Here is a 24,766-nt window from a genome sequence, read left to right as displayed (position 1 = left end):
TTAAAATTAAGATTATAAGTACACTAGCGCTAGCATAATCTTCAATTTTATCACATGACAGGAGGCTTCCTATTTTGCATTTTTAACGCTGTAGAATAAGAGACATAGCCGCACCGGAGTTCGGTCGGAAATAGAAGGTGCGAAATGTAGATTCTCTAGACCAATCTGCGGAGCGTAGGATATACGTTAGGGAGGCGCCCGCCATGAAGGCTGAGGATGCTCCTGCTCCGCGCACAGAGTGGGCTCCAAACGTAGTGTCAACGCCGGCTAGCGATAGTAGCCTGCGAACCCATCTCGCTAGGGTGGTGGTAGTGATGGGGACATGTTGTCTAACATATGACACTAGGAGTTGGCCTGATGGTGAAGACCGGAGTGGTAGTGTAGTTTCCACATATTGTTGTAGAGTGGAGACGACACAGAGTTGTGGATCTGTGGGGAAGAAAGGATGAAACACAGATGTGGAGTCCGTCTTAGTGCGACGAGATATCCGGAATGTAACTCCTTCAGGGGAGATTGAGAAAGCGTCTATGTCCAGAGCTCGAATGTCTGACACCCTGCGGAAGGAGACCAGGCAAAGCAAGACTGTGAGTTTCGCTGATAGTTGACGGAGGGAGAGTCTGTCGTTAGTTGGCCAGTCTCTCAGGAATCGGAGGATTACGTCGACGTCCCAGAATTGAGAATATTTCGGCCCTGGGGGGCGTTGTAATCGAATGCCTCTCAGGAGTCGACATACGAGTGGGTCCTTACCAACCGGGATCCCTTGTATGGGGACATGGGCCGCTGAAATAGCTGAACGGATTACGTTTAGTGATCTGTAGGACTGGCCTAATGAGAATAGGTGGGATAGGAAGTTCAAGATGGTTGGAATAGTGGCCGTAAATGGATCGAAGTTTCGTTCCAGACACCAAGTGGACCAGGAATTCCAAGCGGATAGGTAGCATCTTCTGGTTCCGGGGGCCCATGAGTCCCATAGTAGTTCCTTAGCAGCCTGCGATAGTTCGCCGACTTGCCAGGAGCCCCTGAAAGCGTCCAAGCCACCAGATGGATGTCTAGGATGAGAGGATGAGGGTTGCCTTTTGGATCTGTGAGAATGTACTGATGATGAGGTAGTAGGAGAGGATCATTGCATGATAGAGCTAGGAGATCTGGGAACCATGGTTGTCCCCTCCATAGTGGAGTGATGAGTACTAGCGAGGTTTGCTGGTTCTTCAGGTAGTGAATGGTCCTCACTATCATGGCGAAAGGAGGGAAGGCGTAGGCTCCCGTGATTGGCCATGGTTGTAGAAATGCGTCCACTGCTGCGCTCTCCTGGTCCGGGAGCCAGCTGAAGTATAATTTCGCTTGTCTGTTGTTGCGGAACGCAAATAGGTCCAGGTGGAGTGGTCCTAGGAGTTCCGCAATGTGGTTGAAGATTTGTGGATCCAGTTTCCAGTCGCTGGTGTCCCGCCAGTGGCGTGAGAACCAATCCGCTGTGAGGTTTGTCTCTCCTGGAAGGTATTCCGCCATGAGGGAGATGTTGCGGGGTAGGCAGAAGTTGAAGATTTCTTTCGTTATTTCCGACAGGAGACGGGAGCGGGCTCCGCCTAGGCGGTTGATGTAGCGGACTGCGGAGATGTTGTCCATCCGGAGGAGGATGCAGCAATCCGACTTGTCCTTCGCTAGGCTTCGGATAGCGAAAGACCCGGCTAGGAGTTCTAGGCACTTTATATGTAAGTTGGGGTCTTGGGATGTCCAGGCGCCTCCTGTCGATATATTTTCGCTCGTCGCGCCCCATCCCCAGAGGCTGGCGTCTGATTCTAATATCATGTCGGGAGCCTTTCCGAAGATGGCTCGGCCGTTCCACGCCTCCATGCTGTCCAGCCACCATCTGAGTTCGTCTCTGACTTCCTCTGTCATCGGGACCGGCTGATCGTAAGAGGGGTTTTCCCTGAGGAAGGAAGCTTTGAGACGTTGCATCGCCCGGTAGTGAAGTGGAACGGGGAATATAGCTTGAATGGAAGCAGATAGAAGTCCCACGATGCGTGCGAGGGCGCGGAGTGGAATGGTGTGGCAGCGGATGGCCCTGCGTAATTCCTTGTGAATGGCTGAGATTTTCGCTGTCGGTAGCCGTAGGGTGCTGGTGATGGAATCTATCTCAAATCCCAGAAATTGTACAGTTTGTGATGGGGAGATAGCCGATTTCTGAAAGTTCACTATGAAGCCCAGGGATGACAGGAGATCCGTGGTATACCGTGTGTGATGAATCAGTCTGAGCCTGTCTGAGCAGAACAGAAGGAGGTCGTCCAGGTATATGATGCAACGAATTCCTTGCGCTCGAAGGTGTGCGACCACGGGCTTCATCAGTTTGGTGAAACACCATGGGGCCGAACTGAGGCCGAAGGGGAGGCACGTGAATTGCCACGGGAGGTCTTGCCAATGGAAACGAAGGTATTGTCTGCAGGATTGGTGGACGGGAACTGATAGGTAAGCGTCCTTGAGGTCTAGTCTCGTGAACCAATCCTCGTCTTGTAGCAGGTCTCGTAGAAGATGTATGCCTTCCATCTTGAAGTGGTTGTAAGCGACGTATTCGTTGAGTTGTCGTAGGTTTATTATGGGCCGTAGATCTCCCGTTTTCTTCTTTACCAAGAAGATGTTGCTGAAGAAACCTTGAGGATCGGAGGCGGGTTCGATCGCGCCTTTCGAGTATAGGGTTTGAAGTTCGTCGTCGATGAGAGAGGTGTCTATCCTTGAGCCGTGGATGGGACGTGGTAGTTCCGTCTGTCGTGGTTGGTCTACGAAGTCTATGATGTAGCCTTGTACTGTCTGAAGGACCCATGCGTCCGTGGAGATGGAGGTCCATTCCTGAAAGAAAAGGGATATGCGACCTGCTGTATGTATTGGAAGAGAAAAATGAGTGAAATGGTTGCTAACCTGAGGAAAAACGGGCTCTGCCTCGGGTGCGTGGTCCTCGACCTCTGTCTGCGCCTGGAGTATAGGAGTATGGGCGGTATCCCACCTCTGGGTAAAAAGGTTGGGGTCTCATAGAGTGGGGGCCTGATGGCCAGAAGCGGCTGGCAGCACGGCCCCTTTGGCGGCCAGCCCATCCAAAAACACCCCTGGAAGGGTTTTGTCTGAAGACGCATTGATGTCTGAGCCTTGTTTAAGGATGCGTAGACGTTTACGTGTCTGCTTAGCTCTTTTAGGAAAGGTTCTCCAAAGAGCTTGCCCTGTGCCATAGGACCTAGTTCCTTGGTGCCCAACTCCACCAATTTCCCGTCAACGCGGAGAAGTGGTGCTTTATGTCGCTCAGATGATAAGGCGACATTGGCATTACCCACAAAACAGAAGCACCTTTGTGCCCATTCCCGCACATCATGCGCCCATTCTCGCACCATAGTAGCGTCAAATTGATCGGCTTTGGCTAGGGCGTCGTCAGCTAAATACATAATTCTGGATAATGGTCCCACAGAATCTAGAAGTTTATCCTGTACCCCTCTGAACCCTTTCTCCACACCTTTGCGTGGGTCGCGGCCACCTCGCGACATAAAGGTGGTCATCACCTGGTCGAATTCTGGAGTGTCCGCAACGTGGTCAGGTAAAAATGGTCGTGGGCATTCCGACCTTAAGCGGTTGCGGACTGTCTTGTCCATGGACTTCCGTAACCAGAGGTGCATGAATCTCGCTAAGTGGTCGGGTGGTGTCCAGTCGCTTGAGCGTGGGTGTCTTATTTTTCGTGGGTCAAAGAGTTTTTGCCCCAACGGGTCGAATATGGTCTCTTCGTCTTCTTGCGGGGTCTCCGCGTTGTCTGGTTCTTGGGGTTCTCCCGTGAACATGTGTTGTGGAAAGAAGGATTGGGATCCTGAATCTGAGTCCCAAACGTCTTCGTTGGAGTCTGACTCGTCCGCTTGCCATTCGTCTAAGATGGCCATGGATTTAGCGTGAGATTCTTCTTCTTCCGAAGAGTACTCGTGTTGCGGGTTCGGGGTGGTGGCTATAGCGGGCTTAGTGCGCTTAGCGGGGTTTTTGCCTTTGTTAGGGTTCTGGTGACCCTTTTCGTCTTTCCAATGGCGTTTGCCCGTGAAGGTTTCTGGGCTCTTGCGTGATTCTGGTTCGTCAGAATCTGAGTCATGGCGGGCTGTGTGGGTTTTTGATGGTTTCCTCTTGTCATTACCAGAGGCCATCATTTTGGAGAGAACTTTCTCCATGGAGGCGGATACGGCCTTATTTACCATGGTTTGGAGCTCTGTAGTCTGAGAGGTCTCCATAATGCCTGAATATGTGTTGGCACAGGGCGTATTATAGAGGTCAGTAAGCTGTATTAGACAGACTTAAGCTGTTTTATATTGTTATGCAGACCCCAGCCGGGTGCAATAACATGTTGTACAGAGTACAAATTACCCCAGCAGGGTTTATACAAGGTATGAAATTGGTTTGAGGAGAAAAAACCAAAAATAACCCCAGCAGGGTTGTAAATATATATGATACCCCAGCAGGGTATATGGTGTCAATGGTGGTAATATAATAATATATGTAGCCCCAGCAGGGCAGAATACAATACCACTAGTTGGGATTTTTGTTCTGGGCCTCACCCAGGATTGCAGAGGTGGCCAAAAAGCGACCTCTATAGCAGCACAGTTAAGGGCAGCACCCCAAGTAAGCACAGGTTAATACCTTATGTGCTTTACACAGCTTTCGCTAAAAACTGACCTCTGTGGAGTATTTTGCGGTTAGAAGTCCGTCCGTGTGTGTCCCTTGCGGTACTGGCTGCACTCGCGGCACTTCTAAGATGGCGTCCGTAATCTCGCGAGATGCGGGATTAAAGATGGCCGCCGTGAGTGTAGCCGCGACTGGCACCGAGCCGCGGGAAAAAGGTGAGAGGGAGCCGGCAAGGGCGTCAAAGCAGGGGCAAAGACAGGGGGACCTGCCTAAACTCGGGGAGCCGCCCGAGGGCGGAAAACGAGCGGGAAAAAGCGGGAAAAAAAACGGAGTAAAATCACTGGGACTATGAGAAAAAACTAGAGAGTCCCAGTAAGGGAAATGAAGTTAAAATACAGGGACACCAAGTAGAATAAGTAGTAGAAGCAGGTAGTAAGATAGAAATAAAAGTAAAAAGTCAAAAGAAACAATTATACATGTACAGAAAATAACTTATATATTATGAGGTAATAAGGGAAGAGCCAAAAACTCTGACCTGTCTGCGATGGAGCAGTAAAGAAAGAGGGGGAGGAGCCTGTTCACTGAGACTATATACTCCCTGTTTGCATTTTTTTGATTGGTTAAATGTTTTCACTTTCTGCTGTGGAGTTTAGTAAAGAGAGTTATGCAAAATAGGAAGCCTCCTGTCATGTGATAAAATTACAAGTCCACTGGTTTCACTGATCCCTTCCTTCAGGCCATAAAACACAGAAAGTATAACACTTGAACTAGCTGTGGAAAAAAGTACTGCATTCACAGTGGAAGCGGCAGCAGACTTTATTGTGCATTGGTCGTCTTTTTCTTGGAACAGGGATCTAAATACGGCCTTCTTGTACGTGATGGGTGTATTTCTATTGGGACTTCCTACTATGCTGCTCTCTTTTCCTTTCACTTACTGCTGTTTATTTGAAACGTAGCACAGCGATGAGTTTCATGGTAGTGCTAGTAGTTCTAGTCCTGCTGCTGTTGCTGCTAAAGGTATTCTCGGTCTGTGTTGGGGAAGCCATGCGTGCTTTATAAAGAAGGCGTGGGGTTGTGCTGTATGGGATAGATCAGAGGAGGTGTGTCATTGTACAGGTATCACACTGGAGGTACTAAGGAGAGGTGTGTCACTGTGGGGGATATATTGGAGGATGTGTGTTGTCACCTTGGGGGTAGAGAAAAGTCCTAACTGTCCTTGGGAGGTGTGCTGTTGTGGGAGGATGCCCCTTGGGTGGCCATGGAGGATATATCAGGGAGGGTTGCCACTGGGTGGGATTATTCCTGATTATGTCACCATAGAGGATGTACTGAGGGAAGGGTTGTCGCACCTTGGAGATGTACCCGTGGTAGGGGTCACTGTGGGGGTTAAAGTCATGCGGGATGTGTTGCTAGAAAAGTCTTCATGGGGGATATACCTGGAGTGTCACCAGGGTGGATTAGTGGGTGGTGGAGAAAAATTTGTGGGGAAGTACCAGTAGAGGGGTGTCATTGATGGGAATGTACTTGGAGAGAGTCATCAACGTGGGGAGATATACTGACAAAATATGGGGCTAATTTGGATAAAAGATCAAATAAATAAGGAGCAATCAGCACAGAGACCAAAATAATATTTTTCAACATTTAACACTTTGCACTCAGAAAAAAGCTTGTATTGTTGATAAGTCTCTCATTGTTTGTAAACTATGATATCTTTAACCCTTTAAATCCGGAGGGCGTACTATTACGCCCTGCAGGAACCGGCTCTAAACGCCGGCGGGCGTAATAGTACGCCCTCGCCATAATGGCCGCCCACGTGGCCGGCGCTAATCGCCCGCTGCAGATCGCGGTCGGGGGGGATGCCTGGCCCCCCAGGCAACCCCCCCTGTGGCCGGTGACCGCGATCTGCAGTCTCTGATCGCAGTGACAGGCTGTCCCTGCGACCAGTATTCAGCATGTGTCAGCCGATTTCAAATCGGCTGACACATGCGGCCGGCGGCTTTCCCCTTCTGCAGATCGCGGTCGGGGGACTTACCTGGCCCCCCAGGCAGTCCCCCTGGGGTCAGTGACCGCGATCTGCTAAGTCTGAGATCGCAGTGACAGGCTGTCACTGCGATCTCAGAGCGCTCTGATCGCAGTGACAGCCTGTCACTGCGATCAGTGTTACATGTGTCAGCCTATTGACTGGCACATGTAACTGGCACAATGATCCACCTGCAGATTGGAAGGGGGGAGTGCTTGTACCACCCAGGCACTCCCCCCTGTGGTCAATTACCCAATCTGCAGGAGGTGATCACAGTGACAGGCAGTCACTGTGATCACTGATCCTGTGTGTCAGCCAGTGATGTGAAATCACTGGCTGACACTGTCTCTGCCCCCTGTCCTGTGAAAAAAAAAAAATATTAGTTAAAAAAATAAATTAAAAAATTTACAGTTACAAGTAAAATATACTTAGATCATATATATTATATATATATGATCTAAGTGTATATATATATATATACACATACACACATTTACACATACACGATGTGTATTTAAATATTAATATATATATATATATATATATATATATATTAATATACAATTACACGTAGACTGATACTGATTAAATATATATATAATTATTGTTATATATATATTTATATATAATATAAAAAATATATATGTAAATACGTAAAAAAATAAAATTAAAAAAATATTTAAAAATAAATAATTAAAAAATATATAGATGTGTGTTATTTCGTTCTAACTGTATTGTGATATTAATATATATATATTTATATCAAAATACACGTAGAACAAAATAATATATATATCATAATATATATATCTATATACATAAATATATACGTATATATCACTATATATACCTATATATAAATAAAAATATTTTAAAAAAATTATATATATATATACGTATATATACACATATGTATATATATACATATATTAATTCTACACATATATTTATGTAATAATTTTACATAATTAGGTATCCTAATTAATTACAATTAGCGGGACCTGCCTGACAACCCATGCCGAAAGTATAGGGAATTTAATTTGCTAGCACTATATTTAACCCTATAACTTTCCAAGACACCATAAAACCTGTACATGGGGGGTACTGTTTTACTCGGGAGACTTTGCTGAACACAGATATTAGTGTTTCAAAACAGTAAAATATATTACAACGATGATATCGCCAGTAAAAGTGACGTTTTCTGCATTTTTCACGCACAAACAGCACTTACACGGACGATATTATTGCTGCAATACTTTTTACTGTTTTGAAATACAAATATTTGTGTTGAGCGAAGTCTCCCGAGTACAACAGTACCCCACATGTACAGGTTTTATGGTGTTTTCAAAAGTTACAGCGTCAAATATAAGGCTTGTGTTTCATTTTTTTCACATTAAAATTCGCCAGATTGCTTACGTTGCCTTTGTGACCCTATGGTAGCCCAAGAATGAAAATTACCCCTATGATGGCATACCATTTGCAATAGTAGACAACCCAAGGTATTGCAAATGGGGTTTGTCCAGACTTTTTTAGTAGCCACTTAGTCACAAACACTGGCCAAAATTGGCGTTTTTTGCATTTTTCACACACAAACAAATACTAACGCTAACTTTGGCCAGTTTGTGACCAAATGGCTACTAAAAAAAGACTGGACATACCCCATTTGCAATACCTTGGGTTGTCTACTATTGCAAATGGTATGCCATTATGGGTATAAATTTAATTCCTGGGCTACTATACAATTTCAAATGTAACACGCTATATTTGACCCTGTAACTTCCCAAAACACCATAAAACCTGTACATAGGGGGTACTGTTTTACACGTGAGACATCTCTGAATACAAATATGTGTATTGTATTGCAGTAAAAGCAAACAGTATTTTGACATCCACAGTTAAAATGTCACATAGAACTAAAAAAAATTAAAAAATTATTTTTTTCTCCCATTTTTTTTATATATTTTTTATATTAAATTATGTTCAATACCTAAATATTTGATGTTAAATGAAAGCCCTGTTTCCCCTGAATAAAATGATATATAATAAAGGGGGATGCATTTAATATGAAAGAGGTGAATTACGGTTGGACAGACATATAGCGCAAATGCCAGGTTTTGTTTACGTTTTGTTCTGTTCACAACTTGTACATTTGGCTGCGGTCTTAAGGGGTTCATTTGACTCTAAACATGATACAATAAATGAAAACAGCAGTCCAGTATATTTTATATTTTTGTATGAAAATACTGTATGCCCAAGTATAGGACAGACAGTTAATATGGCATGACAAAATAATTTGAATTTTTTTCTATTTAATTATTAAAAGACAATGTTTCTTCATTGTGAAAGACAGCATATGGCACATTAAAAAAGTTCACATATCTCCCATATCATTTGTTTTCCTTCTGTGTTCTGCTCCAGGTCTGTATTTTTTTTATTAAAATCCTTTACACCACAATTAATAATCAGTTCACATTAGTGGAAATCTGTTCAGGAAAAAAAAAAAATATTGATGAGCATGTTTAGTGAACCCTTCATATACATGCATTTTGTTTCTTATTATGTTTATATAATTCTATTTACCAGTTTTAAGAGTTCACATAATATCTCAGACTCTGCAGGAGCTTGCTTTTTGTGGGCTATTTGTTTAAGTCGTCCAAGTAAGATTTGCCAAAGCTTTGGGACACCATTCTTTGTTTTCAAATGACTCATAAAGCTTTTCCATCTGGAAAATAATAATGTAAGAAAAAAAAATGTAGTTTAAGATATGGGCTGAAAGTCTGATATAGTAGACAAAAGAAAACCTATGAGCTCTGTTCAAGTGGAAATATGTTTTATTTAATTGTCCAAATGAGTGAACCTGCAACATTTTATATTTAATATTTCTTTATTGTTGGAAAGAATTCCTTTTCAATTACACTTATTTTTTTTATACATACATAGACAGTACCATCAGATATTTCATATAAATGTATACATATTTCTACAAAAGATTATGATATGATCTAGGTAGCCTACATCATATCCCTTACCCTGATGGCATCCAAATTTAACATAACATGACAAACATTACAATACTTGGGAGCAGGAAGTAGTGGAAATTAGCCAGTTGTCTAGGACGATCTTAAACTTAGATATCATATTATCAAAAATGCTAAATGTATTTTCTATGATTAATATGAAGCTCAGCTCAACTTTACAGTTCAACTTCTGGTTATCATACGAAAGCTATATCCTATGTCCCTGTAGATAGCGTTAAACAATATTTAGATAAGATAAGAGAGGAAGAGGGAATCAGATCAGGTGAAACAGTCTTTAATTTTCGATAACCACTTTTCTAGGTGGTGTATATGTTTGCTGTTATTATTAGAGAAAGCAACCCCTCTTTCCATTTCAAGCTGATATAATAATTGGGTTATAAACTGTCTATTATCGGGTGTATAAGTTTGTTTCCAAGATCTTGCTATTAATATCTTCGCCGCTATAAAAGAATGTATAATTAATATTAGTTGGTCTTTTGGGAATCTATTCCATCTCAGGTGGAGTAACCCCGTATATGGGTACTTTTTAACTTTAATATTAAAGAACTCTAGAAAAGAGTAAATTGAGTCCCATAAGTTCGAAATTTTGGGGCAACTCCACCATATATGTAACATGTCCCCTTCATATTTTTGACATCTCCAACATAGAGACGAATTTAATGTAGATATTTTGGCTAGTCTCGTTGGTACTAAATACCACCTATGATAAACTTTAAAGAAAGTTTCTATTAAGTTTAAACAGTGTATATATTTTCTTAGAACTTTCATGGGTATACACCAGACCTTATCAGTCAAAACTATATTGAGATCTTTCTCCCATTGTTTTTTAGCCGTAGGGTGGATATCTGAGTAAGCTTGTCTGATCAAAGAACCTGCAACATTTTAATACATTAGCAGAGCAGTGCCTGAATTTTAAGGAACTCACTAAAATATTGCAAATTTAAGGCCAAAATGTCATGGAGCTCTGCACTTATGTACTCCGGTGCACCCGCAGCATCCTGGGAGCGGGTCTACAAGGGGTGCAGCTCCCAGCGATTAAGTCAAGTGTTCTCCTACTGCACCTGGTCTTCACGATGACACAGCCATGGCAAGATAGTGATAGTGGTTGTTATGCGAACAACTTGCCTGTGCAGCATGTTGTTTCTCTCAGGAAGGAGCAAGGGGGGGCCAAGGGAGCAGCCCTGGTGCAATCAACATGGTGTCGGGTCCCGGCTCCTCCTTTATGGCTTCTAGGGCTATAGCTACAGTAGGAGGCGGGGCTGGCCTTGAGACCTGCTCTCCTTAGCAGGTCTTAAATTTAGGCAAACACAGCCTCAGATGAACTGAGATGAACTCAGATGAACTCAAAATGGAGAAGCCATGTGTAAAAAATAAGTACAACCTTATTGCTTCCATATTAATTAAAAGTCTAAGTGGCAGACAGGTGCTGCTAATCAAATGCACTTGATTTATTAATCATTAGCAAGTTTGACCACCTCTATAAAAGCCAAAGTTTTAGCAGTTTGCTTGTCTTGATCATTTAAGTGTGTGTTCACATAATGCCAAGGAGGAGAGACATCAGCAATGATCTTAGAGAAACAATTGTTGCTAACCATCAAATTGGGAAGAGTTATAAGGTCATTTCCAAACAATTTAAAGCTCATCATTCTACAGTGAGAAATACTATTCGAAAGTGGAAAACATTCAAGACGGTTGCCAATCTTCCCAGGAGTGGATGTCCCAGCAATTTCACCCCAAGGTCAGATCGTGTAATGCTCAGAGAAATTGGAAAAAAAAACAAAAAAAAATCAAGAGTAAAATCTCAAACTCTTTTATCGTCTTAAATATAAAAGTGCAAGACAGTACAATTAGAAAAATACTGAGCAAGTATGGTTTGTTTGGAAGGGTTGCCAAGATAAAGAACTCTCATATGAACAAACCACTAAATTTCTGAAACAATGTCCTTTGGACAGACTAGACCAGGCATAGGCAACCTTCGGCACTGCAGATGTTTTGGACTACACCTCCCATGATGCTTTGTCAGCATTATGGGTGTAAGAGCATCATGGGGGATGTAGTCCACAACATCTGAAGTGTCGAAGGTTGCCTATCCCTGGACTAGACCAAAGTGGAGATATTTGGCCATAATGCACAGAGTAACATTTGTCAGAAACCAAATACAGCATATCAGCATAAGCACCTTATACCAACTGTCAACCACTGTGATGATGGGATAATGATTTGGTCATTTTTGCAGCCACAGGACCAGGGGACCTTGCAGTCATTGAGTTGACCATGAACTCCTCTGTATACCAAAGTAATCTAGAGTCAAATGTGTGTCCATCTGTCTGACAGCTAAAGCTTGGCTGAAATTGGGTCATGCTACAGGACAATGATCCCAAACACACCAGCAAATCTACAACAGAATGGCTGATTAAGAAAATAATCAAGGTGTTGCAACGGCCCATTCAAAGTCCAGGTTGAAATGCTGTGGTTGGACCTTAAGAGAGCGGTGCATAAAGAAAATGTCAGCAAACCTCAATGAACTGGAGCAACATCGTAAAGAAGAGTGGGCCAAAATTCCTCCACAACGATGTGAGAGACTGATAAGGTCATTCAGAAAATGATTACTTCAAGTTTTGCTGCTAAAGGTGGTTCTACAAGCTATTGAATCACAAGGTGTACTTAATTTTTCATATATGGCTTCTCCATTTTGACTTTATTTTTTGTTAAATAATTCATGACATGGAATAATAGGTCATGGGTTGTTGTTCATCTAAGGTTGTACTTAAATAATTTTAAGACCTGCTAAGGAACATATGATTGCTATTATGTTCTGGTATGTAAAAACATAGAATTCAAAGAGGGTGTACTTTCTTTTGCACATGACTGTATGTTATGATTTAATACTTAATTGTCTCAGGCTAATTTAATCAGATATTGCCTATTTAAACCTTGCTCTTGCCTTGTCTAATGGCTTGATTTGCTATGAGTAACCTTGCCCCTTTATAGCCTCAGTTCCTACTACTACTTCTCTTATAGATTGTCATTGAGCCTTGTTGCAACACCTGTATCAGACCCCAGCTTACAAATCATGACCATGCTCACGGATCATCCATTTTATAATAATAGTTTTGGGTGCACTCGTGATGTAAATATGGCACTGATGCTATAGCAGTTATTGAGAAATACCTCCCAAAATATTAAATGGACAAAGAAACACTTTAATTTTAGGGGTGTAAGTGGTGAGAGATGTTCTAATAAATTTTAGAGTGACTTACTAATAACAATTTATGAAACTAAAATTAAATTTTGACCAGTGTATCTTATATACACGGACTGATTTCTAAACATATTTATAGGAGTTTAAGGATGCATTGCTGGGAGTTTTATTGCAGTGGAGCTCTGTTACACATTCACACACCAATAATGTGGAACTCCTAGAATAGATGGACAGATGGGTTTGGGCACATGATTTGGAATGTCCTTCTAACTAAAGTAGCAGAAGGAGATTTGCAATGGTAAGTAAACCTGATTAGTAATGTAGAACTTGATATTTTGAACTTTGGGTATTTGTAAGTTAATGCCAATTTGTGTAATGTGTTTATTTGATGTGTATAGAATATATGCCCCACGTGGAGTCATTGAAATACCACGGCATTGCAGCTGGTGGCCAGCATGTAATAGTCTTTTCTGCTGCTTGTAGTACAAATAAATAAAAATAATAAAAAAATAAAAAAAGAGGACCACGCAATCCTTTTATTTCCTTCCAACGTTCAGTTCACGGCCCAGATCTCTGTTGGGTTTATGAGAAACACATAACTAACTAACTAAATTTAATATGGGCACAACATATTGTTAACATTAAAAACTGATTTACCTAATCTCATGAAGCAGCAACATACTGTTAATGAAATCTTCTTTTACATTCATCACGGCCCGCTGAATGTTTTGTTTTGCCTAAATAAAAAAATGTAAAAGTAATTTTCATACATGTGCAAAACTAAAAAGGGGGAATAATTTTTACTTTCTCAATTTATGATCTTTCAGGATATATTGAAAGCCTAGATACAGTATTGGACAGAACATTAGACAAAACAATAAAGTATAAACAGAATGTTACTTTTCTACATACATACATGCATTTGGTTAAACTAAGAGTCTGTGAAACCAAACAACAGATGAGATTATGCATCTAGGAATTTAATAAAACACATTCTAATTATAACAAAAAGAGAAAAAAAGGCTGCGCCAAAATAAAACAGAATAAATTATATAAATAATAAAATTAGTCCCAATATATATAGGAAAATAAAATGTCTGTTCCACACGTTCCACTGGTAGAGTGTTCCCTCTTTCTTTGATACTTCAGATCCTCTCGTGATATGGAAGACACAATGGGAAAGGACCAATCGTGCAGAGTGTGTAAGATATGTGGCAATAAAATAATAAGATGTATTGCACTCAAATTTACATGAGCAATAACCAGCTCGGGGGAAACAGGTGTTCAGCAGAATAATCCCTGCTTGTAGGATATTACGAATGCTTTTCCTCTTTGGGTCATCTTACCCTTATAATCACGGTTTAGCCGGGGTTAAGGTTGCTTTTTTCGCTTATCTAGCAGGAGCTCCAGACACACACGTCTGCTCCTCTTGCCTGTCAGGCTCCGCCCCCCCAGAAGAAGCTTCGTTTTTTATGTGTACATAATATATTATGACTGTCACATGACAAACTTTTACTCCATTTATTACAATCTCTATTTTAAGTATCACTGAAAGTCTTGTTTCCAATATGTATTATGTCTAACTCTGATTGGCTTATGCTAACTGATGCTACTTTTGGCACCATTTTTAAAGCAACAGTGCTCCTATATATATTCTATTCTTGCCAGGTTTTAATGTTATTCCATTTTGATAAAACCCCAGTGGTGAAACGCGTTAATGGATTTTATTGTGTATTTTAAATAATAAATTAAGTTTGGCTATATTACTGTGCCATTCATATGATTTTTTATTATTTTTACACATATAACATTTTTACTATTTCTTTTCCTGGCATTTTATATATCCTGAGGTGGGGATTATACCGCCCACGCTATATCTCAAGTGCAGTGTGATCTGCACTTCAATTGTGAGTACATTTCCTTTTCTTTTTTATTTACACCACATTATACCATCAGAGAGCACTATTTGTTGTTCCTATTCTTCCCTTCTCCTGAGAGTTGGACACCATCAGACCCAAAGAGGAAAAGCATTCGTAATATCCTACAAGCAGGGATTATTCTGCTGAACACCTGTTACCCCCGAGCTGGTTATAGCTCATGTAAATGTGAGTGCAATACATCTTATTATTTTATTGCCACATATCTTATACACTCTGCACGATTGGTCCTTTCCCTTTGTGTCTTCCATATCACGAGAGGATCTGAAGTATCAAAGAAAGAGGGAACACTCTACCAGTGGAACGTGTGGAACAGACATTTTATTTTCCTATATATATTGGGACTAATTTTATTATTTATATATTTTATTCTGTTTTATTTTGGCGCAGCCTTTTTTTCTCTTTTTGTTGTACATTCTCACTCCAGAGGGTAAGAGGGTTACCCCCTGTAAGGTTGCTGCCTACCTATTATATTATTAGCGCTAACCTATTTTCTACTTTTTCTACATTCTAATTATAGTCCTATTGAAATTAACGAGGAGTGATTGCTATCTATAAAATGCAAAGACAGCTAATTTTGTCTGTTTATAAAATATTGATTAGACACAATCTTAAATCCTGATCAAAGGATATAATGGAGTTATTCAAATATACACAAGGCCAATGCAAAGAGCTCCATTGGAACTTGGTCAAAGCTGTATAAGGGTCATCCATTATGACATGAAAAAAGGAGATTTTGCCAACAGCTGTGGAAGTTGTTTTTTAAAAGTAAAAATAAAAAGTGATTTGGAACTCACTGTCTATCAAAACTAAAATATAGTTTTAAATGGGTTGGGTGTTTTGTTTGTTTTTACATTTAAAAAAAATACATTTATCCCAAAATCTATTCAATATATGTGTGTTTTTATTTTACTGGAAGGGCAACAGCAGGAATGTGTGTAGATGCATCGGAGAGCCATCTGCTCTTGCTTTTAGATTGAGTTCTGAGGGTTATGTGAATACCAGCAGATTCATGCATGCAGCTTGCGAGTAAAAAAAAGTGTGTGACACAATCATATAACCAAGTGAACTAAAGCCAAACAACCAAACATGTCCAACCAATGCATTTTATATAACCAGTCAAAAAACCTTTCACAGTGGGATATTTTTATTATTAGTGTCTTTGTGGGTAGACAGCTGTCCATCTGGCAAAACAGCAAATTAGCAGTAAGAAGCGAGATGATTTGAAAGATACCTTTGACTTTGCTTCATCCAAGTCCTCAGTGTTATAGGCAGGTATTAGCAAGTTCTTCTTCAAACTTAATTTTTTACTTTCTTCAAAATATTTACTAACTGTGCGTTTATTGATGGGCATCCTATGTTTGCCGATATACCTGTTAAAAGTAAAAGTTCAACTTTATTTTTTACTTTACTATAATGTGTGGTAGCTACATAGCACAGTACAGTAAACAAATAAGAACATTCTCACAATATAACCTGTAATTTCTACATTTACTAGAATGTTATACTTGAAAAGCAAAGAGAGACAGTACTGTCCAATGGCCAATATTGACTATAGTAACTTTGCTATAGTCAATTGCTTTTCACTTATTTCTAAGGTTTACCCCCTATCATTACTGTCCCTTGATTTGCTCCAACTCCTCTAAATCTAGAATGTTATACTATCAGCCTTTTGAGTGGGCTTCATTATGTTATTTTGTTTATTATATAATAATAATTAATAATAAAAATAAACATATAATGCATATTTTTTTAAAGTAAAGAATTATATCCACATGAAGCATTTTCAGAACAGTAAGAGAAATGATCATATAAAAAGGTGGCGGTTGCTGGGCAACCTTCCAAAACTACCACCGCAAAGCAAGTAGAGGTTCCTAATCTATATGTAGAGTGGCACATCAAGTGTACCTAGCCTGTACACCATAGCAACCACATCACACAATGCATAGCGACAGCATTTGTTTTATAAAGAGTCACAGATACACGCCTTCACAGGCTTTTCAAGGTCGAGGTACAAACTAAAAATATATCACTTAAGAAATTATACCCAAAGTCATATGTGAAGTATTTGATGACTTTCCATTAAATCTAAAGTTTATATAACTCTTCGCCACATTAATGACAATTTTGTGCTTTTTACAGACTCTGAATCGTGCTGACTGTATGGTGAATTGACAACAAAATTGCAAACTGTATGCTATAAACTGTATAAGTAGGAGAACTGGAAGAATAAATGAGTTTCCAACTCAGCAATATATTTCTCACTTATTCCACAATCACTGATTTAGTGTTAGATAGGACAGAATATAATATATTCAGCAAAATGTACCAGTTCAAAGCCTCAGTCAGTGGATCTTTTATGATCTGTTTAACAAAACCCGACCAGTCGACATTTCCAAGTCCATTTGAGGAATACAGATCATTCATTTGTTCAGTGAACAGTTCAAAAACATGTTTCTGCAAGAAATATACATTTTCTTTGATACATTGATGTAGGCACATTTATATAAATAATTTAGTTTATAACATCATATGAGTTATCAACTATAAATGTCTTTTAAAGCACACATGTGCTAAACCACTACCCACCAACTCTCTCTGTCTTTATTATGGTTATTGTTTGAAAGGGTTAAAAAAAACAAAAAAGGAAGGAAAGGAATTAACAGATGAAACAGATAGATCATTTTATAGTAAAACAAATTTCACAAAATAAGTCAGTAATGCATAAGGAACAAAATGGTGGACAAAGACACCAATGCAGCAAGGGTATAGCACAAAGGTTGCACACTATCACTTAAATAAGGAAACAAATACAACAAAGGACAGACCACACAAAGTAACACTTACTTGAATTAAAAAGTATCACATTTTTATTCTCAAGACACTTTTACAGTCACATAAAGCTTAAAGGGAGACTAGTCACCAAAATGACTTTAGCTTAATGAAGCAGTTTGGGTGTAAAGATCATGCCTCAGGTCATGCCGTTAAAAAACTTGTATCTCCTGTTCTCTAAATTGGACTTTAATTACATACAGAAAGGTCCTGGAGGGACTAGCATGCTATTAATAGAGCAGTGTTAATTTTGGCGGCAAATTTCAATTTAGTTTTAGTCCTCGTCTTTTGACTAAAAAGCCTTTTTAGTTTTAGTCATCTGAAAAGTTTTAGTTTTAGTCTAGATTTAGTCGACCAAGTCTTCAGTAGATTTTGTCGACTAAATCTCCAGTAGATTTTAGTCGACATGACTAAAATCTAATGGGTTAGTTTAAGGCCTCTATCTGTCTCTTTTGCCCCTTCCCCAGCCCCTCTGTGTCTCTTTGTGTCCTCCCAGCCCCTCTAGGTATCTCTCTCCCAAACCCTAGGAGTCTCTTTCCCCTTCTCTTTGCCCCTTCCCCAGCCCCTCTGTGTCTCTTTGTGACCTCCCAGCCCCTCTAGGTAACTCTCTCCCAAACCCTAGGTGTCTCTTTCCCCTTCTCTTTGCCCCTTCCCCAGCTCCTCTGTGTCTCTTTGTGTCCTCCTAGCCCCTCTTGGTGTCTTTCTCCCAAACCCTAGGTATCGCTCTCCCAAGCCTATTTTGCCCCTTCCACAGCCCCTCTGTGCAGTGTTAATTTTGGCAGCAAATATCTATTTAGTTTTAGTCATAGTCTTTTGACTAAAAAGTAATTTTAGTTTTACTTGTATTTCAGTCATCTGAATTATTTGCGTTTTAGTCGACTAAATCTAAAAAGTTTTAGTCGACTAAAATTTTACTAAAATTGTTAATCAACAAAATTAACACTGTGATATAGCAGGGGATAATAAATACTAAATTAAACAGAATTTGCTTTAAAGAAAGTGTAAAGATTAGATAACTCTTTACGGGAAGTGTTTAGGAAGGTTGTGTCACATACAGGCAGGAGTGACTAGTGCTGTATAAACAAAATGATTTAACTCCTAAATGGCAGAGAATTGAGCAGTGAGATTGCAGGAGCATGATCTATACACCAAAACTGCTTCATGAAAGGGACACTATAGTCACCTGAACAACTTTAGCTTAATGAAGCAGTTTTGGTGTATAGAACATGCCCCCTGCAGCCTCACTGCTCAATCCTCTGCCATTTAGGAGTTAAATCCCTTTGTTTATGAACCCTAGTCACACCTCCCTGCATGTGACTTGCACAGCCTTCCATAAACACTTCCTGTAAAAGAGAGCCCTATTTAGGCTTTCTTTATTGCAAGTTCTGTTTAATTAAGATTTTCTTATCCCCTGCTATGTTAATAGCTTGCTAGACCCTGCAAGAGCCTTCTGTATGTGATTAAAGTTCAATTTAGAGATTGAGATACAATTATTTAAGGTAAATTACATCTGTTTGAAAGTGAAACCAGTTTTGAGCAAGAGGAATGAGCAGTGTGGAGGAAAGGGACGGCTGATCAGACCGAACTAGAAAACAAATGGCAAAATGTAGGCCAAAATAGCTTATTTAGAAGAATTCTACAACTCAGCTACTGTCACAGATCAGCTGTTTTTGCTTACACTTTACAATTCGATTTCCAATTCACTGCAATTCAGAGTTATGAGAATAAACCTTTGAAAGAATGTAGTTGCATTCATGAGAGGACAACAAAATGGACCTTTGCCTAGGGCGGCAGGAATCCTTGCCTGATCTTTGTGTATGTTAGTTTGGACAGGGACGGTTTCCAGCATTACCTGTCTATCCTTCTATCCAAATAAGTATTTATTTAAGTCTGTTTGAATAATGCACACTTTTTTAAACAAAACACAATGCACAAAAAAACTAAACTACAATTTACATCCTGCAGTCTTTTATTCCATTTATTTTAAATATAATGTCTCTGTCATGTAAAATGTCTGTCATTATAGAGGAAGGTGGCGGGTATGCCACAGGCAAAATAGTAAGTGAGGATGCAGTGAGCACATAGAATATAAAATGTGTGTGATAAAGACACATTTGCTGGACAACTTAGAGCCAAGTCTTAGGCTCTATATAAGGTGAGCAGTTCTATTTACTTATCTGCACACATTGGTATCCTTAATTTACCACACCAGATATTGGTATCTGTTCCATTTTAGAAAGAGGATCCAAAGAACCACCAGTTAAAGGGTCCGTGTCTCCCTAAAGTACACGTCTGCCTGAGAGATCTGAGCCTGTCCTGTTTAGGCTCAGAACCACGTGAGTGAACCATTATTGAGTTCCTTCACTTTGACTGTATTCAAACACTCTACACTATTGTATTTTATTTCCCCCTTAGGTCATTTAGACTTCCAAGGGGGGTAAGTTATTTCTCAAGCGCTCCACCTTACACTGGGTTTTGTCTTGGATATCACTCAGTAAAATTACCAAGCTGTATCTCCATGTGATGCCTATGCCTTACCCAGGTGTTTAAATTTCTGTTTCTGTTTATGTATAAGCTTCTGTGACTACATGACTCTAGTATGTACCTGACTAACCAGAATAAAGAAATAAAGAAATACAAATAAAAAAAATGTGTGATAAATACATATATATTGTCATTTGTAGAAACTAATAAATGTTTTGCATATCACAGCAATTATTTTATCAATATTGAACACCGCTCATATGGCTACTCATTTAATTATTTGAATAGTAACAAATGACAACAGTCTGGTAACTCTTTATAACTATATGTTTAGGTTTATAGCGTATTTGGTACTATACTTCGTGATGTATTCTTAATTTTACTGCATTTATTTAACTCAGAGTACTTACTCGAAACTTTGAAAGTAATCTCCTTATTTCAACTTGAAGAAATCCAAAGATCTCACTCTTATGGTTTTCGGAATTGTGAAAGAGAATATTGGACATCCGCACCTGAAACAATTGTTATCTCAAATTATCAAATCAGGTTTTCATGCTTTTAGCAGATGTTTAATGCCATTATTTGTTTAGAATATTGTAATGCTGGGCAAGAATTCAACTTCTCACTTGTGATAGTGAAGAGGAAAAAACTATTTGCAAAGCTTTTTCTCAAAAATTAACCATTAATTGACATCTAGTTTTAAATTATTCTTTTATTTACCTTGACTTTACAATTTGAGTACTAACTAGAAGCAATTCAGTGGCAATTTCAAAAATTTATCTCAAAGTGGCTCATTTAGCTTTTGAGCAATTTGGTGTTAAAAAATGTCAAATGTTGCCCAAATTTAATTCAAGGTATAGTCATTGCAGCATTCACAAGACTTGTGCACAGCAAGAATTTTGGCTCTGCAGAATAACTTTTTCAGAAGATAGAACATTTTTCAGGATACACAAAATACAGTTGGATGTCATTTCGCTCTGCTGAATGTCCAATTAGGAACTGGGACTGAAGAACACACAAAATAAGCCAATCAGTTAGCTGCAAAGTATATACGTAATATTATATTATGTATGTATTTGGCAGCAAAATGATAGGAGCTTTTCCTCACCATTTGGTCCAGCTAAAAAAAAAAGTAACCAATAGTGGGAAAAAATAAAAATCTATATTTATATCTTATATATTTTTTTTCCCCACTTCTCCTGTGCAATTCAGAAATTCGTCTGCAAATCGTTCGGAAAGTTTTGCATTTACTAAGAACTAAATTGTGTTTCAATTACTGACAAATTTAGCAAATAATTTGGTAACATTTGAGAATATTTAGGAATATTAGTAGGACAAAGTAGTAGGACAAACTAGATTTTCTGTCCTCTGAAATTCACCACAATGCCTTCAAATTGATTAAAATCAGCCTGATTTTCCCTCAAATTACATTGTATACTTCAAAAATTCCTCAGCTTGAGTGGGCCACCTGGACCTTTTTAATAATTATTTTCATCACACAGCTCACTACACAAAGGGTGGGGGAATGTTGCCCACCAACTCTAATATTAACTTTCATACCGCTGCCCAAGATGTGAGGAAATAGGAGGGACCACATTGCAGGGTCTTCTCTGGTTCAGTGGGAGCCCAAGGGAACATTGTTTGAGTTTAATTATTTATTTTAGCTATTTGCTTGCTGGCTGCTCATCCCTTGTGATTGGTTTTTAAAATACTCCAAGAACCATAACGACTACAGCTCGCTTGCAATGGGAGGGGGTGTTAGTGCACTTCTGTCACCATAGCCACTACAGAGGTCTGTAGTAGTTATGGTGCATTCAGTATTCCTTTAAACTGAATATTAACGGGAATACAAATAATCTATATTATTTTTTTCTCCGTTTTTTTTACTAGTGTTTTTATTTTCATACTCAAGTTGTTTCTGGTAAAAAATACACAATAATCATTTTTTTACCCTTTTAATTTTTTTTTTTTTAGTAATTTCATTTTATTTTGAGCAAAGGCCTTTTCATAAGCCCAATCAACAATGTCCTACTTATCTGTTTGATAAAAATGTCTCACGGTGAATCAAGTTTTGCTCATAATATACCATAGAACAATTGCAATCTCTATTCAAGTCAATATAAAAATTAAACATAATTGCAGATGACACAAAATGTTGCGTTATAAAAGAAAGGCTTCCAATTTGCCTTTCTGTTCAGAAAACCACATACATACAAATTTCTGATTACCTGATATATAGGATTGTTGCCACAATAGTACGGATTGAAAATCCCTCTTGCAGTTATATGATCTTCGTTTTCTTCCCATAGTTGCTTGGCGTTTTGAACTGAAGATGCCAATATATTTTCCACCTGTTTTATAGATGTTAAACACTAGAATGTTTTTTGAATTCCAGATAACATTTATAAGATAGAGATTTTCTAGTTATTAAAATAACATTCTAACTTGAAAACAAATTCAACTTTCTCTAGCAGCTAATCTTACCATTCCTTGTCAATGGTAATTAACCTTTTCAACTATTTGGAGATGGATCTTAGTGTATATAAGGGGACACTCCAAGCACCATAATGCACTCGTTCAAAGAAGCCCTATCAATGGAGAGTTTGAAAAGTGTATCTACAACCATGAACAAGCAGAGCTTTCTTTAGCTTATTCTTTTCTAATGTTTTTAATAGAGAATCGTTTTCACTTTGTATGATGGAAAAATATTTTCACACTGCTAAAAACGCTGACTACTATCTTTGTTACGTGCTAATTAGAGCCTTGATTTCATTTCGGCTGATCATGTTGACCTGCAGGCAAATAGTTAAAAAAAAAATGTATAGGAGGATCAATATGACTGAAAAATTAGATTTAAGAATAAAGAAGATGTCTGATGCCTAGTATACATTTGTATTTAGCAGGGATTAGATTTATTGACCCCCTTACTATTATCAGGATTTTTTTATTTGAGTCAGAATATAGGGGTGCATAGAATGTTCACTCCCCATTCTACATTTTATTAGTAGTCCCAACTACCTCCCATTATTTAATTTAGAGCCTTCACCCGATGTCTTTTGCCAGGTCCCCCTTGTACTTTAAAAGCTTCCCAGTCACTAAAGTGGTCATGGTGGTTGGAATAACCCTTAAAAAAACACCCTTTTCTATTTCTTGATATTTCAGTTGTTAAGTATATAACTCCCTAATTAGAAACAAAATGATTAGGTTAGTTAAAGATCCTTTCATTTTGTTTTCATGTGACGGCACTTGGACACTTCCAAATGACAAAATCTGGTGAAATTCTGATATTGGCTACACTCACATAACTAATAAATCATATTGGAAAGTTACCAGAAGGTGGCAGCAAATTATTTTATAAGTCTCTTCAGATTATTTGTGTGAATGCAATCTGTAGCTAAAATACTAGATTTAACATCAGTTTTATATGAATCATCCATAGACAGACTACGCAATCACCAAGAATAATATTAACTATAGCAACAGTTTATTTTTTTTTATTGTTATTGTAAAATTTATTTCCACAATTTAGATGCGTCAGAAGAGCACCCTTCCTGCTGCCTTATCATCACTTTTATGAAGGGAGAAAAAACACTAATTGACTTGTTAAAAATGTACATATCTTTCTAATGAATTTTATCTAGTGTGAGGCAATTGATAGGTTAAAAGCATCTGCTATCGCCCTCAGCCTATCACCAGCACACAGTCCAAGACTTCTGCATTAAAGCTGGGGTTGAAGAAGGAGATAGAGTTAAGCGTAACACGGGCACTGTCTGGAGCACTTTGGGGTTAAACTCTTTGTCCAGAGGACCCACAGCTCTTATTTTATTTGTGTTGTATACAGTAGGGAGATATTTTTGCAGAGAGATTAGGTTTTATCAGCATCTGCTAATTAAGTCTCTGATATTGCTCTGCAGAGTTGGCACACCTAGAAATTCATTTGTAGTGCTCACTATTACTTGCATTTGAAACTGTTAATGGATAGGAGCAGGAGTGAATTATGCAGAAAACTAAAATAAAATATTATTGGTTAGTGGGTTAATAAAATGACAACATCATACACACTAAATGGTAGAACTGAAACGCCAAACCTTAAGGGGACACTGTAGTCAGTCACCCAGACCACTTCATCTCAGCAAAGTGGTCTTGTGCAGTGGTCCTCTCCTTTAAAACCCTGCAATATAAAACATTGCCATTTTTTTTTTAAACTGCAGTGTTTACATTACAGCGTTATCTCCACCTCTAGTGGCTGTCATACTGACAGCTTCTACAAGTCCTTCTATGGCACTGACCGAGCGACACTCGGGTCACATGATGTGTTATGACACTGGAAAGCATTGCCACACCAGGTCCACTATGAGAAGTATTGGATTAAACCATTGCAAAGGAGCCCATGCCCCCTTGATGACGTTGAGGGAGGCGGAGATGAAAAAAAGTGTAAGATACATTTTTATTTTGTTAATTTCTATTACACACTAGGGTGGTGAGGACCTCTATAGAACTGGGGACAAGGACACTATTTCATTAGGAACCACAGGTTTGTATTCCTAATTTTATAGTGTTCTTTCACTCCAGACCCCAAAAGCACTTATATGTGAAGAGTATGTCTTCTCATTCTACA

At 39.1% G+C, this 24,766-nt stretch overlaps 1 protein-coding gene across 2 annotated transcripts in view; it reads right to left on the bottom strand.

Moving 5' to 3' along the window:
• Positions 1 to 8,926: 8,926 nt before the first annotated feature.
• Positions 8,927 to 24,766, bottom strand: part of LOC134614241 (uncharacterized) — a 142,378-nt gene continuing 126,538 nt past the window's right edge. The window contains exons 17-23 of one of the 2 annotated variants that reach the window (XM_063457814.1): positions 22,377 to 22,499; positions 20,559 to 20,660; positions 17,162 to 17,289; positions 16,067 to 16,205; positions 13,553 to 13,632; positions 9,236 to 9,377; positions 8,927 to 9,138 (exon numbers count right to left, since the gene is read on the bottom strand). In XM_063457814.1, coding sequence (XP_063313884.1) covers positions 9,118 to 9,138; positions 9,236 to 9,377; positions 13,553 to 13,632; positions 16,067 to 16,205; positions 17,162 to 17,289; positions 20,559 to 20,660; positions 22,377 to 22,499 — 735 coding nt within the window. In that variant the 3' untranslated portion in view covers positions 8,927 to 9,117. Of the gene's footprint in view, positions 9,139 to 9,235; positions 9,378 to 13,552; positions 13,633 to 16,066; positions 16,206 to 17,161; positions 17,290 to 20,558; positions 20,661 to 22,376; positions 22,500 to 24,766 lie in introns of those variants that run through there. The other variant, XM_063457815.1, reaches the window with a different exon arrangement.

Source organism: Pelobates fuscus, chromosome 6, assembly GCF_036172605.1.
Source record: "Pelobates fuscus isolate aPelFus1 chromosome 6, aPelFus1.pri, whole genome shotgun sequence".
Taxonomy (NCBI): Eukaryota; Metazoa; Chordata; class Amphibia; order Anura; family Pelobatidae; genus Pelobates; species Pelobates fuscus.
The sequence above is the reverse complement of the archived record's forward strand: the minus strand, read 5'-3'. Positions and strand labels throughout refer to the sequence as shown.